The 17,924-nt window shown below is 44.0% G+C and overlaps 1 protein-coding gene across 1 annotated transcript in view; it reads right to left on the bottom strand.

Annotated features, from left to right (window-relative positions):
* Positions 1 to 5,539: 5,539 nt before the first annotated feature.
* snx19b (sorting nexin 19b) overlaps positions 5,540 to 17,924 on the bottom strand; it is a gene marked incomplete at both ends in the record, with an annotated part of 60,536 nt that continues 48,151 nt past the window's right edge. The window contains 3 exons of the mRNA XM_083637149.1: positions 5,540 to 5,663; positions 7,842 to 7,929; positions 10,470 to 10,654. Coding sequence (XP_083493275.1) covers positions 5,540 to 5,663; positions 7,842 to 7,929; positions 10,470 to 10,654 — 397 coding nt within the window. The remainder of the gene's footprint in view (positions 5,664 to 7,841; positions 7,930 to 10,469; positions 10,655 to 17,924) is intronic.

Below are 17,924 nucleotides of genomic sequence, written 5' to 3'. Positions count from 1 at the left end.
ATTCTTTATATTTATTTTGGTGAACATGTGTCGTCATTGGTTGAATACCATTGCACTTCCGGTCTGGAGTGTTTTTTTTCCTTTGGAAGATGACAACTTTCTCTGGCCAAATGTTAATGGGCGGAAGAGTACAGACTGTCTCTGGAGCATTCAGACTGTGGAAGAGATAGACTGACTTGAGAGACTACTCAGACATCCAGCTATGTCCTCAGAGACCGTTTCAGCTGTGTGTGTGTGTGTTTTGCTATGTACTGTAAGTCGCATGTTGCATAACTTGTTGAGGAAAATCAGCATCCATGTAGATCAGCCTGTGAATCAGACCTGAAACAAGACTTTAAATTTATTGAGACTTTATTGCGGATAAAAAAAAATAGAATAAACCAGATGTTTTGTTTTTAAGTTTTGTTCCGAGTGAAATGTTCTATTGGTCTTTGCTGATTCGAAATATAACTGAATCGCTTGGTTTGGCATTTTACAAAATGTCTATGGAAAAATGAATGGCGGATGAAATCCGTTGGTTCGTATGCTAAACCCCCCTCCTCACTGTTGCATTGTGGGACCTGCAAGCAACAGAAACCCATCTGGAACCAAAGCTCACACACGCGTCACACGGCTGTTTAGTGCAGCGGATCTCAGAGGAACTTCACTTTCTCATTGCTATTATCTTTGATCTGTTTATTTACAGTGGTGACATGTGAAAAACACGCTGTTTTTTGTTGTTGTCTCCGTCTGTGGTGAAGATGAACTAAAATGAGTTTGACACCTCTGGTTTACATGTTCAGAACAAAGCCACGTTCACAAGTCACACTATGCAGAAATACCATCGACTGTGTGTGTGTGTGGGGGTAGGACACACCATCTGATAGAAGGTAAGACAAAAGCACTAAAACTGCCAAATAACCAGGACAGCCAACATTTGTATTTGCATCTTTGTCCTGTTCTTTAATTTGAATGTTTTGATTGTAATCAGTGTCTGGAGTACGGAGTACCATTGTGATTGTACAACATGTGAAAATCAATACAATTATTTGAATAACAATAAATAACCAGGACAGTCATTACACAACATTCAGGAAATCCAGGCATGGTTGTTTGAAAGCTTTGCATTATCACAGCACAGGCTTCATTGTGTTTTTAAAGCAAACTCTAGATTCAGTAGATTGTAAAGCTGTTAATATTCCTGCCAGCATTTCTAACATCTGAAAAAGTGATGAGAAACAAAAGGAGGAGAGGAGCTGAGAGAAAATAGGGGTAGATAATAACAATAAGCGTTAAGTGTGACTATCAACAGTATGTATATATATTTTTGTGATTTGAGATGTTAGAATTCCTTCATGGGCAGACGTCTACTCACAACAATTCTGTCAAGGTTAAATCAGAGATCCGACAACACAACAACTTCAGAACATTCATCACTATTTGACAACATAAAAATAACACATGGTAACAACAACAACAACAGACTGCTAATGTTCTACTAACTGCTTAGTAACTAAGGCATGGTCATCAGACAGACCAAACTTCATCAAGTCATCTTGTAAGGCAGAATCACTATACGCTATAAAGATGATCAAATTGCACTCATGGACAGAAACGAAAACAAATAATTTACAATCAGGAAAATAAATAGACAAAAATCAAATGTGATCACAATGGAATGGAACAGGGAAAACACAAGAAAGAAAGTTTAAGAGCAGGAGGAGAGCATCCAATCAGGATGAGTGTAACAACAGTGGGACGGAGAGGATATTGTGGCCTGACCTCACCTCTGAGTCTCAGGCTTAAAGACATCAAGTTGTCTGAGCTACTAAAACTGCCTTCATTGGAACTTCTACCACCGGCTGCAGGTGTGTGTTAAAGGACGGCTTTGTCGATTATTAAAAAAACTTTGTATCATTCATGTCGTTAAAGCCCCATTCAGTAAGTTTTCCAAGTTTTGCTATTGGAGAAACTGCGCCCTCTGGGTCCAATAGTATCGATAACGATATCGCCGTTCAAAGTCAACAAAACACAGCGCCAGAAAGCTCTATGTACATGTTGTGACATCGGGTACTCACCACGTGATGAAATAATAATCCATAGTTCCGTGAAACATCATTTTCGTAGCAAATCCGAATCGAGTTTCTTCCTTGTTTTCCTGAAGACAGCGCTTCCGCTGTACAGCGCATGCGCGTATCCTTTTCTTTTTTCTTTTTTATTGCCACGGGACGTGACAGACAACTTGCTTAGTCCCAGGGCTGGCCAATGGAGGGCGGTGTGGGATAAATAAAGTCGAGGGTCTCCCTATTACAAGTCAATCTACCATGTCCTGTGACTAAAAAGCTCTTATATTACAGTAAAAAATGTTAAAAATCTTACTGATTGGGGCTTTAATATAAGCAGATGGGCAGTGTTTACCTTCGCTATATGTTTTCCACGGAGCGATATCCTCCATTTGTCCTGCTTGCAGAAACTCCGCCCCCACCAGCTGCAAGTCCTTAAGGCTCGTTAAGGCTTTCCATGCCTGTGGATGTGCGCATACTTAAAAAATAAACAGTAACAGCCGCCCTGGAAGCTGAATCGACAGGCCTTGGAACAGATTCCGCGTCTCGAGCAGCGCTTCCGCAGTTCCGTTGTGACGTAAACCGCGTCACAGCGGAACGTTTTACCAGAGGAGGAAATGAGAGCTCTCTGTGTGGAAAACATATAGCGAAGGTAAAAACTGCCCATCTGCTTATATTAACGACATTATAATGAGACAAAGTGGGTTGATAATCGGCAAAGCCAGCCTATGACACATCAATAATGACCTGGGCTTTCACATTAGCAACATGAAGGCCACAGAGGGAAAAGACCTTCTTCAAAGTGCACCAACACTTCAACAACATGCATAAAGCCAAGAGGACTCTGAGATACATCTAATATGACAGCTCGTTAATGCCAGCTCGTTAGTTAGCTAACTGAGTAGCTAAAGTTAAATGGACAGTAAGAAGAAGTGGTTAGTAGCAGCATGTTGCTTTTTTATCGTTTATCGACGTTTACCCAAACCACTGCTACCGCTTTCAGACGTTTTTCTTTTTCCAGCTCGGTTGCTGTACATGACATTAGATTAGAACCAATAGAACCTTCTGATGGCACCAGCTATGGTTCTGATGGCACCAGCTGTGGTTCTGATGGCACCAGCTGTGGTTGTTGGGGACATTTGTGAATAAAGTGCAAAGCATCATAAGGTTGAGTTGATCTGTACAAGAGCTGCAGCCATTAGTCAATTCACCCATTAGTCGATGGACAGAAATGTAATCGCCAACTATTTTTATAATCAATTAATCATTGGAGGGTAATTTTTAAAGAAGAACAAAATACAAACATGATCTGGTTCCAGCTTCATATTTTCTGGTTTCTTTAGTCTTCGATGATAGTTTGTTATCATGATTCTCTTTGGGTCGTGGACTGTTGGTCAGGACAAAAGAAGACATTTGAGGACGTCATCTTGGACTTCGGGGGAAAGTGATCATCATTTTTCACCATTTGGTGACATTTTACATTTTACACCAAACGACTAATTGAGAAAATAGTCGACCGATTAATCGACAATGAAAATAATGGTGAGTTGCAGGCCGGCCTACAGTAACCTGACTCTGCCAGATGGGGGCGGTCTGGCAGAGTCAGGTTAGCCCTACAGTGCACTGCGTCCACCTGACCACTAGGGTGCAGACATCAGTACCTGAGGCGTTTGCTCCCTACAGGAAGTACAGTCCAGTCCAAATCAATGCAGAGCAGGTGGGTGGGGGGACGAGCAGGGAGGGGCGGGACCTGGAGATGGGAGAAGGCTTTCCCACATGTTCAGATCCCATCTCTTTTGACTAGGCCACATCACACATGTTCAGGTCCCATCTCTTTTGACTAGGCCACATCACACATGTTCAGATCCCATCTCTTTTGACTAGGCCACATCACACATGTTCAGATCCCATCTCTTTTGACTAGGCCACATCACACATGTTCAGGTCCCATCTCTTTTGACTAGGCCACATCACACATGTTCAGATCCCATCTCTTTTGACTAGGCCACATCACACATGTTCAGATCCCATCTCTTTTGACTAGGCCACATCACACATGTTCAGGTCCCATCTCTTTTGACTAGGCCACATCACACATGTTCAGATCCCATCTCTTTTGACTAGGCCACATCACACATGTTCAGATCCCATCTCTTTTGACTAGGCCACATCACACATGTTCAGATCCCATCTCTTTTGACTAGGCCACATCACACATGTTCAGATCCCATCTCTTTTGACTAGGCCACATCACACATGTTCAGATCTCATCTCTTTTGACTAGGCCACATCACACATGTTCAGATCCCATCTCTTTTGACTAGGCCACATCACACATGTTCAGATCCCATCTCTTTTGACTAGGCCACATCACACATGTTCAGATCCCATCTCTTTTGACTAGGGCACATCACACATGTTCAGATTTTGACTAGGCCACATCACACATGTTCAGATCCCATCTCTTTTGACTATAGGCCACATCACACATGTTCAGATCCCATCTCTTTTGACTAGGCCACATCACACATGTTCAGATCCCATCTCTTTTGACTAGGCCACATCACACCTGTTCAGATCCCATCTCTTTTGACTAGGCCACATCACACCTGTTCAGATCCCATCTCTTTTGACTAGGCCACATCACACATGTTCAGATCCCATCTCTTTTGACTAGGCCACATCACACATGTTCTTCTGGGATCAAACAAACCAGGTGCTCTCATGTCATCAAAGCTGCCTCAAATGTGTGTGTGTGTGTGTGTGTGTGTGTGTGTGTGTGTGTGTGTGTGTGTGTGTGTGTGCATGCATCTGAGTGTGTACAGCACACCATGTTCAAGATCCACATACGTCAATACATCAGGGCTAAATTGTAGACAGACCTGGGTGACCTTAGGGTCCAAATGGTGGAGTTGAAACTGGGGACGGTGAATCTGCGCTCTGTCTCACAGCAGTGTTGCAGTCAAGTCACTATATCTCCAGTCCGAGTCGAGTCTCGAGTGAGTCCAGTCCCCATTCGCTGAGTCGGAGTCCGGAGTTAAGCCACCTGAACATGAGTGTAAATCCACATGTAGGTGGAACACACGTGGCTGCCCTGGCACAAACATTTTTAATGTCACAGTATTATTAGCTATCAATATAGTATGGCAAATTATATAATATATAATTATTAGGGTCTATTACAAAAAACAACAACAAAAAAGTGCATCAAAATAAGTCAGAGTCCTCGTCCACTTCCCAGTCTGAATGCATGAATGCTCGAGTCGAATTCCAAGTCCCAGTCATCAGTGCTCAAGTCCAAGTCGAGTCATAAGTCCTGAAAATGTCGGTCTGGACTACAGCACTGCTTAGCAGATGCATTCACTCTCACTCCCATGGCAGAGCTTCATAGACCAGGAGCAGCCCTGATGCCACACCAGCGTAGTGCTGAATGATCAGTGAGCAAAACTCAAAGTGTTCAAGTGTTCCGGTGGGTGAACACGTCTAGATGTTCCCCCTCATGCCAGCACATTCTCTGGGCTCTTGGAGAGGCTCTGCAGCAGGCTCCTCTGGAAGTCCTCCTCAGGGATTTCAGGGACCAGGAACTCCAGGAGAAGGTCACATATGCAGTAGAGCAGGTGTCTGGGTGGGGTGGACAGGACCAGTGGTCAGCAGCACTGTAGACATACCTGTACTAGCCATTCTAAATGTTGGTCAAAATGTCCCTTTCTATTCAATAAGTGTGAGAGGAAACAGAGAATACAACGTACTGGAGACCTCAGGAATCTCATATTGGACTAACGGCCTTAATTGTGGCAAAGAGAGCACATGTAAAAAGTATACACGCGTGTAAAAAGTATACACGCGTGTATATACTTTATACTTTTTACAACCCAGTTTAGGTGAAACCACGGCCACCCACGCATGACACGACTGGAAGACAGACGCGCAACGCAAAAAGTTAATTTATTAACTGAAACTTTGCCCGAATCGCAAGATTAACCCTTCAGAAAACTTCACGCCAAATGTAACTTCAAACAGATATGATTTGTCCACCTTTTTGTGATCATCCACTTACACATAGTTTTGTATGCCCTTCTCCTGCAGACTACCTGCAATCAGACTGTGGTCAAGCCAGCAAAATAGCTGCCGTGTTATTTTACGCTGCGTTGATACAGTCGAGTGTCGCAAAATCCAAATGCAGCATCATCATGTTATGGTTATTTTATGCAGCATCATGTTATGGTTATTTTATGCAGCATCATGTTATGGTTATTTTATGCAGCATCATGTTATGGTTATTTTATGCAGCATCATGTTATGGTTATTTTATGCAGCATCATGTTATGGTTATTTTATGCAGCATCATGTTATGGTTATTTTTCTCAGATCACCGTTTAAACATTTTAATTGCTTTCATAGTAATCTCAAATCGCTGCATGGGTGACACTCTGCAGCCCCAATATATACTACCACTATAGAATCAGAGAGGATTACTTTGAAAGGCCAATGTTCATATCTGTTTTACTACTTCAATGTCATATTATACACATCAAGTGATATATATCCATGTCATTAATGTGTCATATTATGTAATATATGGATGTCGTATGTCCAATGTAATATAAATGCAGTGTTAAAGTACATGTGGCTGGGGCTTTGCATATTGTATCGAGCACACCAGAAAGTGGGGCAGAATGATTCTGAAGAAAAGGTAGAGCATGCACATCTACAATAAGGCAGGTGCTGGACAAATAAAGCAAATAACTAGAAAAATAACTAGAGTCCGCACACTGGAATTTTTAGGCTCCTGGGGCCAGTTGCACCAACTGGTCTTAACTATGCCTGGTCGTAACTCCTACGTCGGTCTTAGTTAAGACCAGTCTTTAGAGTGGATTTACGCCTGTTGCACCAACACGGCTTACGTCTGGTCTTAACTATGCTGGTCGTAGCAATGCGTGTTCATGTGAATTGCCAGGGAATGCACCCTGATTGGATGATGTCGCAAAAATGTGCCTCGCGACCTGCTTGGAGCGTCACTGTGCCACTACGCTCTATCAGCCACTACTACTGTATGTGCATCACTACACCCTCCCTCCTCCCACCCTCCCTCGCTCCGGGGGGAAAATGGCGCCGATTGAGCCAGACAGACAGTCTGAATGAAATTGAATGTAACGTTCCCAATTCTATGTATTAAATTCTAAAAAATTAACGGCAACATTTGGGAAGGCTAAGCCACACAACTAGTTAGTTATAATCTTAACATCGTGCTTCAAAGACGGAGAACTGGCTGTGTTACGACGATGACGGTAAGGACTCAAAAAGGTCTCCGCGGAAACAGGCAGGCTCTACGCCTCCTCCTGACCAGGCGTAGGAGTTACGCCTGGTCATAGTGAAAAGAAGGCTTAAGCCGTCTTGGTGCAACCGGCGTAGCTGTTAGGTCGTAAAGTTACGACCAACTTAGCTTAAGACCAGTGTAAGACCAGTTGGTGCAACTGGCCCCTGGTCAGTTAAATTTAGCAGAATGATTCTGAATCAGTCAAAATATGACTTGGTTTTTCATTCCCAAAGCCTTGTACATGTAGACCTCATATAAATGTATATATCTGATATCTGCCATTGATGTGCTGCAGAGGATGATGTCATGTCTGTACAAGTTACGACACAGCAGCCGTGTGCACCGTTTAGTGAGTCAATCACTTGAAACTGTTTGTATGACTGCAGGCAAGACTCTGTTTGTGTGTGTGTGTGTGTGTGTGTGTGTGTGTGTGTGTGTGTGTGTGTGTGTGTGTGTGTGTGTATGCGCGTGTGTGTGCCTACCTGTTGATATACGGGTCTTGCAGGGAGTCCAGTGCAGTCTGCCAACTGACTTTGTATTTGTCGGAGCCCAACAGATCTGAGACCAGGTCTGAGAACAGAGATACAGACATGAAAGTCCCAAAGCAAACCACATTCCACAGTCACACAAAATTACTCAAGGTCAACTGTTCATTTTATTTAGACGTGTGTGTATGTGTGTGTGTGTGTGTGTGTGTGTGTGTGTGTGTGTGTGTGTGTGTGTGTGTTAGGGCCAGTGTTGGGGGTAACTCATTACAAAAGTAACATATTACATGTAATATATTACTTTTAGCAGTAACTCAGTAATATAACTTATTACTTATAGGATTTCAGTAATATTATACCAGTTACTTTGTCAAGTAACTCAAGTTACAAATTGAGTTACATTTGATTAAATCAAAGCACATATTTCAAAAAGATACAATCATTTCCTAATCAAACTGTCTGTTTTTATGCAAATAACCACTATAGATGACAATAACAAAGGAAAATAATAACATTTAGAATTTTGGATTGTTTACACTGACTTCAAGGCGGTTGAAATTATTTTTCGGGATGGTTCCGGGGCGGCAATGTCATTCTGCTGCTGCTGTTGTTTTGGTAAAAGTAATGCAAAAGTAGTGTAATAAGTAACAAGTTACTCTACACAGAAAGTAATATTGTAAAGTAACTTATTACTTTCAAATGAAAGTAACTAGTAATATGTAGTATATTACATTTTGTAAGTAACTTGCCCAACACTGGTTAGGGCTGTGAATCTTCACTGGCCTCACGATTCGATTACGATTCAGAGGGCTACGATTCAATTCGATTACGATTATCGATGCATCTCGATGCATCGATAATCGATGCATCACTTTTTTCCCCAATGTATTGTATTTATCATCAGGTCAGAAAAAAACTTTGATAAGAAAGAAATAAACTAGAATGACCGCAATGTAGGGGTGTGCCACCTTAGGCACCTCACGATTCGATTCGATTACGATTAAGGGTGCTACGATTCGATTATTAAACGATTACGATTAATCACGATTTTCGATGCATCTTTTTCACCAAACAGGATTTTTTTAAGCAAGGTATATTTGTCAGTATCCATTAATTAAAGTAAACAAACAAATGTACCTCCATTATCTTCAGTTGCGACTGAAGTCCACGCATCACATGTTACAGCCACCCTGCATGCTTTCTTCAGTGATTCCAGTTTCCAGTACTTCGGTTTTGGTCTCGTTTTACAGTTACCGTAAATTCCGGACTATAAGCCGCACCGGTGTATAAGCCGCACCTGCAAAGTTGACTATTTTTTTCTTATATAAGCCGCACCGGACTATAAGCCGCGGGTGTTTTAATGGTATTTTTTTTTTTTTTTTTTTTTTTTTTTTTGTGTTTTAATGTTTAATTACCATATGTAAGGGTTCATGCACAGAGGGGATTGTCGGGAAAGAGATGGCTGTTTGAGGAAGCTCCCATTTATTAACATTTCAACAAAACAACATAACACAACACCACCTGTGTTGTTTTTTACAGTGCACACAGTGTCATACAGTGTCATACAGTGTGGTGAAAAGAGGGCAAGAGAGGAAATTAAAACTTATTATAGTTATATAGGATTTATAGTTAGAAAGAGTGCTAAAAAAGAGAGATTTTTTTTTTTTTTTTTTTTTTTTTTGAAAAAATCCATAGATAAGCCGCACCGTTATATAAGCCGCAGGGGCCAAAAAACGGGAAAAAAGGTGCGGCTTATAGTCCGGAATTTACGGTAAGTTTTTTGCAATTTTTTGCAAATCGATAATCGAACATTGTGAATCGATTTTAATCGTCACGTGACTAATCGCGATGCATCGATTATACGATTAATCGGCACACCCCTACCGCAATGCGGATATAATGTATGTCTCCGCCAACAAGTGAGCAGTCGACATCCATGTCTGTCGAGACTTTGACGTTTGAGCCAAAAGTGAAGAAATTTCGTCAAGATGATACTGAGATATGGTTACCAAGCTTGAAAATGACATTCGTGACGTCACAGTGACCTTAACCTTTGTGCTTTGACCACCGAAATCTAATCAGTTCATCCTTGAGTCGTTGACGTTTTGGCCAAATTGGAAGCAATTCCGTCAAGGTGTTCGTGAGATATCGCGTTAAAGCGCTTGGAAATGGGGTTTATGAGGTCACAGTGACCTTGAACTTTGACCACCAAAATCTAATCAGTTCATCCTTGAGTCCAAGTGGATGTTTGAGGCAAATTAGAAGAAATTCCATGAAAAGGCGTTCCTGAGATATCGTGTTAATGAGCTTGCGAATGGCGTTCATGAGGTCACAGTGACCTTGACCTTTGACCACCAAAATCTAATCAGTTCATCCTTGAGTCCAAGTCGATGTTTGAGGCAAATTTGATGAAATTCCGTGAAGGCGTTCCTCAGATATTGCGTTAACAAACATTGGACGAACGTACGGACGGACGGACAACCCGAATCCATAATGCCTCCAGCCTGGCTACCACTGGCGGAGGCATAGAAAGCCGTGTGTGTGCGCGCGCGTGTGTGTGTGCGTGTGTGTGCGTGTGTGTGCGCGTGTGTGTGCGTGCGTGTGTGTGTGCGTGCGCGTGTGTACCTGGTAGCAGTGTCATCAGACCGGTCAGAGCCTGTTCCTTGCTGTGGTCCTTCTCTCGCTGGCTGCGTTGAGGTGGGGGAGCAGCAGGCAGCGCCCCCCCCGGCCACAGCGCCTCCTGGAGAAGCCGCAGGTACAGCACCCAGTACTGGGTACATGTCAGGTTAGCCACGCTCACGTCCAGCCATCTGCCATCATAAACACACAACACAGGAGATTCAGACTGAGTATACATCACGCTGGAGTCTCAGTATACATCACACTAGAGTCTCAGTATACATCACACTGGAGTCTCAGTATACATCACACTAGAGTCTCAGTATACATCACACTAGAGTCTCAGTATACATCACACTAGAGTCTCAGTATACATCACACTAGAGTCTCAGTATACATCACACTAGAGTCTCAGTATACATCACACTAGAGTCTCAGTATACATCATGCCAGTATACATCAGTGTGATACTGAGACTCTAGTGTGGAGCTCTCTGTGCAGGAAAACATGAAGACCAGGTAAAGGCTGTCCATCTGCATCATTACTGACGTGGTAATGATGCACAAAGCGGGTTGAAAATTGCCAAAGCCTCCCTAGGCTGTGTTACCTTCATTATAATCATAAGGCTCAAAGCCTCTCTAGGCTGAGTTACCTTCATTATAATCATAAGGCTCAAAGCCTCCCTAGGCTGTGTTACCTTCATTATAATCATAAGGCTCAAAGCCTCTCTAGGCTGTGTTACCTTCATTATAATCATAAGGCTCAAAGCCTCCCTAGGCTGTGTTACCTTCATTATAATCATAAGGCTCAAAGCCTCCCTAGGCTGTGTTACCTTCATTATAATCATAAGGCTCAAAGCCTCTCTAGGCTGTGTTACCTTCATTATAATCATAAGGCTCAAAGCCTCCCTAGGCTGTGTTACCTTCATTATAATCATAAGGCTCAAAGCCTCTCTAGGCTGTGTTACCTTCATTATAATCATAAGGCTCAAAGCCTCCCTAGGCTGTGTTACCTTCATTATAATCATAAGGCTCAAAGCCTCCCTAGGCTGTGTTACCTTCATTATAATCATAAGGCTCAAAGCCTCCCTAGGCTGTGTTACCTTCATTATAATCATAAGGCTCAAAGCCTCCCTAGGCTGTGTTACCTTCATTATAATCATAAGGCTCAAAGCCTCTCTAGGCTGTGTTACCTTCATTATAATCATAAGGCTCAAATATGTTTGCGGCTCCAGCCCTGCCATTTTTGGGGGGTGGGTTTTTGTTAATAAAGGTAGCAGCCGGCCCCTGGTCTAGAGTTGCCCCTTGATTCTGAGGTTCTTAACAACTTCAGGCCAATCTCAAATCTCCCCTTCCTCTCTAAAGTTCTTGAAAAAGTTGTCTCGACACAATTAACTGACTACCTCTCACATAATAAACTTCTCGATCCCTTTCAATCTGGTTTTAGATCACTCCATAGTACTGAAACTGCTCTTACAAAAGTAACCAATGACCTTCTCCTTGCGTCCGACTCTAATTTCTCCTCTCTTCTCATTTTATTAGATTTAAGCGCAGCCTTCGATACAATCGATCATAAGATCCTCCTAGACCGCTTATCTAACTACGTAGGTATCCGGGGCACTGCCCTATCCTGGCTAAAGTCATATTTGTCTGATAGGACACACTGTGTCTCATATAAAAATATCATGTCCACTTTCTCCTCAGTGAAGTTTGGTGTACCGCAGGGATCAGTCCTGGGTCCCTTACTCTTTGGAGTTTACTTACTGCCTCTTGGCGAAATCTTCCGTAGATATGGCATTAACTTTCACTGTTATGCCGATGATACCCAAATTTATATACCAATTAGACCAGACGATCGCTCTAAACTCGCTAATCTTGAATCCTGCTTAATCGCTGTTACAGACTGGATGTCAAATAATTTCTTACGACTAAACGCCAACAAAACTGAACTACTAGTTGTTGGCCCAAAAACCCAACTTCCATTTCTCACTGATCTTAGTCTGAACATTGAGAACTGCGTAATTACTCCAAACTCAAAGGTGAAAAACCTAGGTGTTACCTTTGATCCTACTCTGTCATTCGATGCTCACATTAAGGATATCACTAAAATAGCTTTCTTTCATCTCCGCAATATTTCAAAGATCCGTCCCTTGCTAAATGCAACGGATGCCGAAACCTTAATACACGCCTTTGTTTCATCTAGACTCGACTACTGTAACGTCTTATTCTCTGGCCTTCCACTCTGTAGCACAAATAAATTACAACTCGTGCAAAACGCCGCTGCTAGAATTCTAACTAGAACTAAGAAGTTTGATCATATAACTCCGGTCTTAATCTCCCTCCACTGGCTCCCAATTCAGGCCAGATCAGACTTTAAGGTGCTTCTGTTAACCTATAAATCTTTGCATGGGCTCGCACCTCCGTACTTATCTGAGCTAATCATTCCCTATGTTCCCACGCGTACTCTCCGCTCACAGGACGGTAATTATCTTACCGTCCCTAAAATTAAGAAAAAATCAGCAGGTAGCAGAGCATTTTCTTACCGTGCTCCATATCTCTGGAACCAGCTTCCTCTGTCAGTTAGGGAAGCTGGCTCCATTGAAATCTTCAAAACTAGACTCAAAACCCATTTATTCTCCCAATCATTTGGTTGTGCTTGATAGTTGTGTTTGATGATGTCATTCTCCAGAAATATTTATTAGCTCTTGAGTACATACAATCCTGAATTGCTGAGCGGGCGGTCTCAAGCCAGCAATATCATTATAAACTTATACTTGACCTAATTTAATAATATGGCATCAGTCGACCCAGTAGCTTAGATACAAAATCTAATAGCTGGTGAATAAACCTAGTCCTGAATTGCTGAGCGGGCAATCACAAGCCAGCAGTATCAGTATAAACTTAGACTTGACCTAATTTAGTTTTGTTTGTTGTAGGTCATGATTAATGGTCCGCATCAACAGGGCTGAATCATTGACAGTGGTGTTAGGTGGTACTTAGACCTGAATTAGCAGTATAGTATTAGTCATCCTAAAAAATAAAAAAAATAAAAAATAAATAAAATCCTAATAAATTTTGTTGTAGGTCATGATTTACGGTCCGCATCAACAGGGCTGAATCATTGACAGTGGTGTTAGGTGGTACTTAGACCTGAATTAGCAGTATAGTATTAGTCATCCTAAAAAATAAAAAAATAAATAAAAAAATCCTAATAAATTTTGTTGTAGGTCATGATTTACGGTCCGCATCAACAGGGCTGAATCATTGACAGTGGTGTTAGGTGGTACTTAGACCTGAATTAGCAGTATAGTATTAGTCATCCTAAAAAATAAAAAATAAAAATCCTAATAAATTTTGTTTTGACCTAATTTTATTGTTGTCTATAGAGTTAGTTCCACCTCTGCGCAGATTCCCCCGCTCTCTTCTCTCTCTCCCCCTCAGGTGTCCTTCACTGGCCTGACGTACACCCCCGCCGCTGCAGCCCTAGGTCCGGCCGTCATCGCCCTAGCCACCTGCCGCTACTCCTTCTACTGTCTGACACCCCGGGCTCTTCACCACCACCAACCCCTATCCTCATCATCCTGGTCACCTGCCTGCCTAAGGGAAGGGGGGGGCGCCCCCCCAGCCGCCTCATCATCACCTCCAACTCCTATCCTCCCCTCCTCTTAATCATCACCTCCGACTCCTATCCTCCCCTCCCCTCCTCTTAATCCATGTCACCAACGCGGACTCATGGATTCCTCAGATCATCCTCATGGAACTCCCAATCTTGTTACCCTTTTTGTCACCTAGTTAATTAACTAGTATTCTCTAAACCTACGAACACTTAAAGACTGCATTTTCTATTTCTTTTTGGACTCTACTTTTTAGATTTTCAACTCCCTTCCCTGATCTTAGGATAATTTAAAAATTACATTTTTATATCCCTTCTGTTGGACTCTTTTTACATTTTCAATTTTCTGTTCTCTTGTACATTTTATTTCCATATTAAACCATTCACAGAGTTTCATTATCGGAAACTCTGTGCATGGTTTAGCCCGGCATCTCTCGGCCTGTCTCGGAGGGGAGTCCCCAGACGGGGGTCCGCTGCTGTGGCCTGGTGGGTGGGCCCGTCCCCCGCGTGGCCCGCTCTCACGCTCTCAGTCACTATGCTGGTGGCTGGGGGCTGGGGGGGCGGGTCGCGTGGGGGCTGGGTCCGCCTGGGCCGCAGCAATTGGCCCCTAGCACAACGACCTCACAAGGTTCCTCCTCAGCCAAGTCACTGGGGCAATCCATGCGGCGATCCATATGGTGGAAAGGTTTTCTTGCGTTCACTGGGGGTGAGGGGGTGCCGCTGTGTCCCGGCCTGGCCTTCCCTCCCACGCCATATGTGGGCGGGGGCCGGGTCGGGGGGCATCGGTGCTCTTCATCACTGGTCGAGGGCTGCCGGTTGGTTTAGAACAGCTTAGGTAGGCGATAGATTAGCTACAGCCTAAGGCTGACCTGTTAGTGTTCAGGCTAAAATCAGACTAGAGCAGGGTAGGATAGGCCAGATTAGGCTGTAGATTAGCTAGATACTATGTCCCAGTTAGCTCTGGTTAATGCTTAGAGTAGTCAGTTGTCTGATCTTCTCCCCCCCCCCCTCTCTTTCCCCCTTTCCCCGCTTCTTCTCTTCTTCCCCCTTCTTGTTCTCCTCTCTTTCCATGCTCTTTCCTCCCCCACATCCCACCGCCCCCCCCTCCCTTCTCCTGCTCTCTCCTCATTCTCCCCCCCTCTGCTCCTTCCTCTTCCTCCTCTTCTCCCCTATTTTCCTGAATCCCTGCCACTTCCTGCTCTCCCTTCTCTCACATTCCCCCTGCTCTCCTTCCCCTGCACCCTCCCACCCCTCCTTCTCTGCCTCTCTGTCCTCCCCCCTCTCTCACATTCCCCCTGCTCTCCTTCCCCTGCACCCTCCCACCTCTCCTTCTCTGTCCTCTCCTCCTCCACATTTCCCATTTTCCCCCCACCCTCGCCCTAATCCGGGCCCGTATCCTACTCCCTCCCTCCACCCTAGACCCTACCTCTACTCTCTGTCCTCCCCCCTCTCTCACATTCCCCCTGCTCTTCTTCCCCTGCTCTCCTTCCCCTGCACCTCTACTCTCTGTCCTCCCCCCTCTCTCACATTCCCCCTGCTCTCCTTCCCCTGCACCCTCCCACCTCTCCTTCTCTGTTCTTTCCTCCTCCACATTTCCCATTTTCTCCCCACCCTCGCCCTAATCCGGGCCCGTATCCTACTCCCTCCCTCCACCCTAGACCCTACCTCTACTCTACCTCCCCTGTACCCTCACATTCCCACTGCTCTCCTTCCCCTGCGCCCTCCCACCTCTCCTTCTCTGTTCTCTCCTCCTCTCTGCCCTCTCCTCCCTCTCACATTCCCCCTGCTCTCCCTCCCCTGCACCCTCTCCTTCTCTGTTCTCTCCTCCTCCACATTTCCCATTTCTCCCCACCCTCGCCCTAATCCGGGCCCGTATCCTACTCCCTCCCCTCCCTCAACCCTAGACCCTATCCCTACCCTGGCTCTCCCTCCCCTGCACCCTCATCTCTCCTCCCCTGTTCTCTCCTCCTCCACATTTCCTATTTTCTCCCCACCTCCCCCCTCTCCTCCCTCCCTCCCTCCACCCTAGACCCTACCTCTACTCTACCTCCCCTGTACCCTTCCACCTCTCCTTCTCTGTTCTCTCCTCCTCTCTGTCCTCTCCCCTCTCTCACATTCCCACTGCTCTCCTTCCCCTGCGCCCTCCCACCTCCCCACATTTCCTTTTTTCTCCCCACCTCCCCCCTCTCCTCCCTCCTCCCTCTCCCTCCCTCCTCCACTCTCCTGTTTTCTTCAAATGTTCAAATGTTATCTTTATTCTGTATATTCTTGTTATTGTGTGTTAGCTAGAATCAGCTAGACATACTTTCTGTGAAGCCCTCTGAGACATGCTTGTGAATTAGGGCTATATAAATAAACTTGACTTGACTATATAAATAAACTTGACTAGAGCACTACAGCACTAACCAAGATCCTGAGTGAAAGTTAGTGTGAGGGCACTAATGCAGAAAAAAGAACACACAGCCTGAGTCTATGTAGAGCCAATAAACAGGCTTTCAGAGATGATGTTGGACCACACAGTCCATGCGGAGGGATGGACTGATTGGTACAGATGTTACCTATTTTCAAAGACATTAATCCCGCAGGAGGACTGCCAGGAGGACTGCCATGGTCTGATTGGACTCTTTCTGTTTGCACCACTAAGAGTCCAACAAGACGTCAAATGAAAGCTGAGAATCCACACATTACAACACTATTAGTCTGATGACTCTAAAAATGGATTCTGAGCAACCCATTTTGCCAGCACTGATCGCCGCAACGGCGGTAGTGTCGGTGAGTACATGCAGGGTTGTGCAATAAAGATACTGTAACGTAGTGTAGCATTAGCATAATGTGGAGGATATGAAGGATGTGTGCAATAACATAGTGTAGCGTTAGCATCATGTGGAGGATATGAAGGATGTGTGCAATAACATAGTGTAGCGTTAGCATCATGTGGAGGATATTAAGGATGTGTGCAATAACGTAGTGTAGCGTTAGCATCATGTGGAGGATATGAAGGATGTGTGCAATAACGTAGTGTAGCGTTAGCATCATGTGGAGGATATGAAGGATGTGTGCAGTAACGTAGTGTAGCGTTAGCATAATGTGGAGGATATGAAGGATGTGTGCAGTAACGTAGTGTAGCGTTAGCATCATGTGGAGGATATGAAGGATGTGTGCAATAACGTAGTGTAGCGTTAGCATCATGTGGAGGATATGAAGGATGTGTGCAATAACGTAGTGTAGCGTTAGCATCATGTGGAGGATATGAAGGATGTGTGCAATAACGTAGTGTAGCGTTAGCATCATGTGGAGGATATGAAGGATGTGTGCAATAACGTAGTGTAGCGTTAGCATCATGTGGAGGATATGAAGGATGTGTGCAATAACGTAGTGTAGCGTTAGCATCATGTGGAGTATATGAAGGATGTGTGCAATAACGTAGTGTAGCGTTAGCATCATGTGGAGGATATGAAGGATGTGTGCAATAACGTAGTGTAGCGTTAGCATCATGTGGAGGATATGAAGGATGTGTGCAATATGGCCAATATCGCTCATGCTGCAGCGTCAAGCTAGCGACGACAAGTACACAACACCTCCGGCCGGGATTTTCAAAATAAAAAAACCCCATTGCTAAAGGTTGTTGGTAATCTGAGACATTCAACCTTGAGTAGGTCGTTGTATAGCAAGCTAAAAAGGCTTTTGAAAGTTATTTTTCAAACAAGAATCTTTGGCACGTGGAAAAATGTTCTATTAAATGTTGTTTGTTTCATAATTGAATTTGTATGATTGAATTTGTGCTCATCCAAAGATGGTGTGAAGGGCTGAAAGACTTTAAAATAGTTCAGTTATTTGTTCATAATGTTT

Source organism: Poromitra crassiceps (assembly GCF_964638095.1).
Source record: "Poromitra crassiceps genome assembly, chromosome: 5".
Taxonomy (NCBI): domain Eukaryota; kingdom Metazoa; phylum Chordata; class Actinopteri; order Beryciformes; family Melamphaidae; genus Poromitra; species Poromitra crassiceps.
Note: the sequence above shows the minus strand (reverse complement) of the source record. Positions and strands in the feature narration are given on the sequence as shown.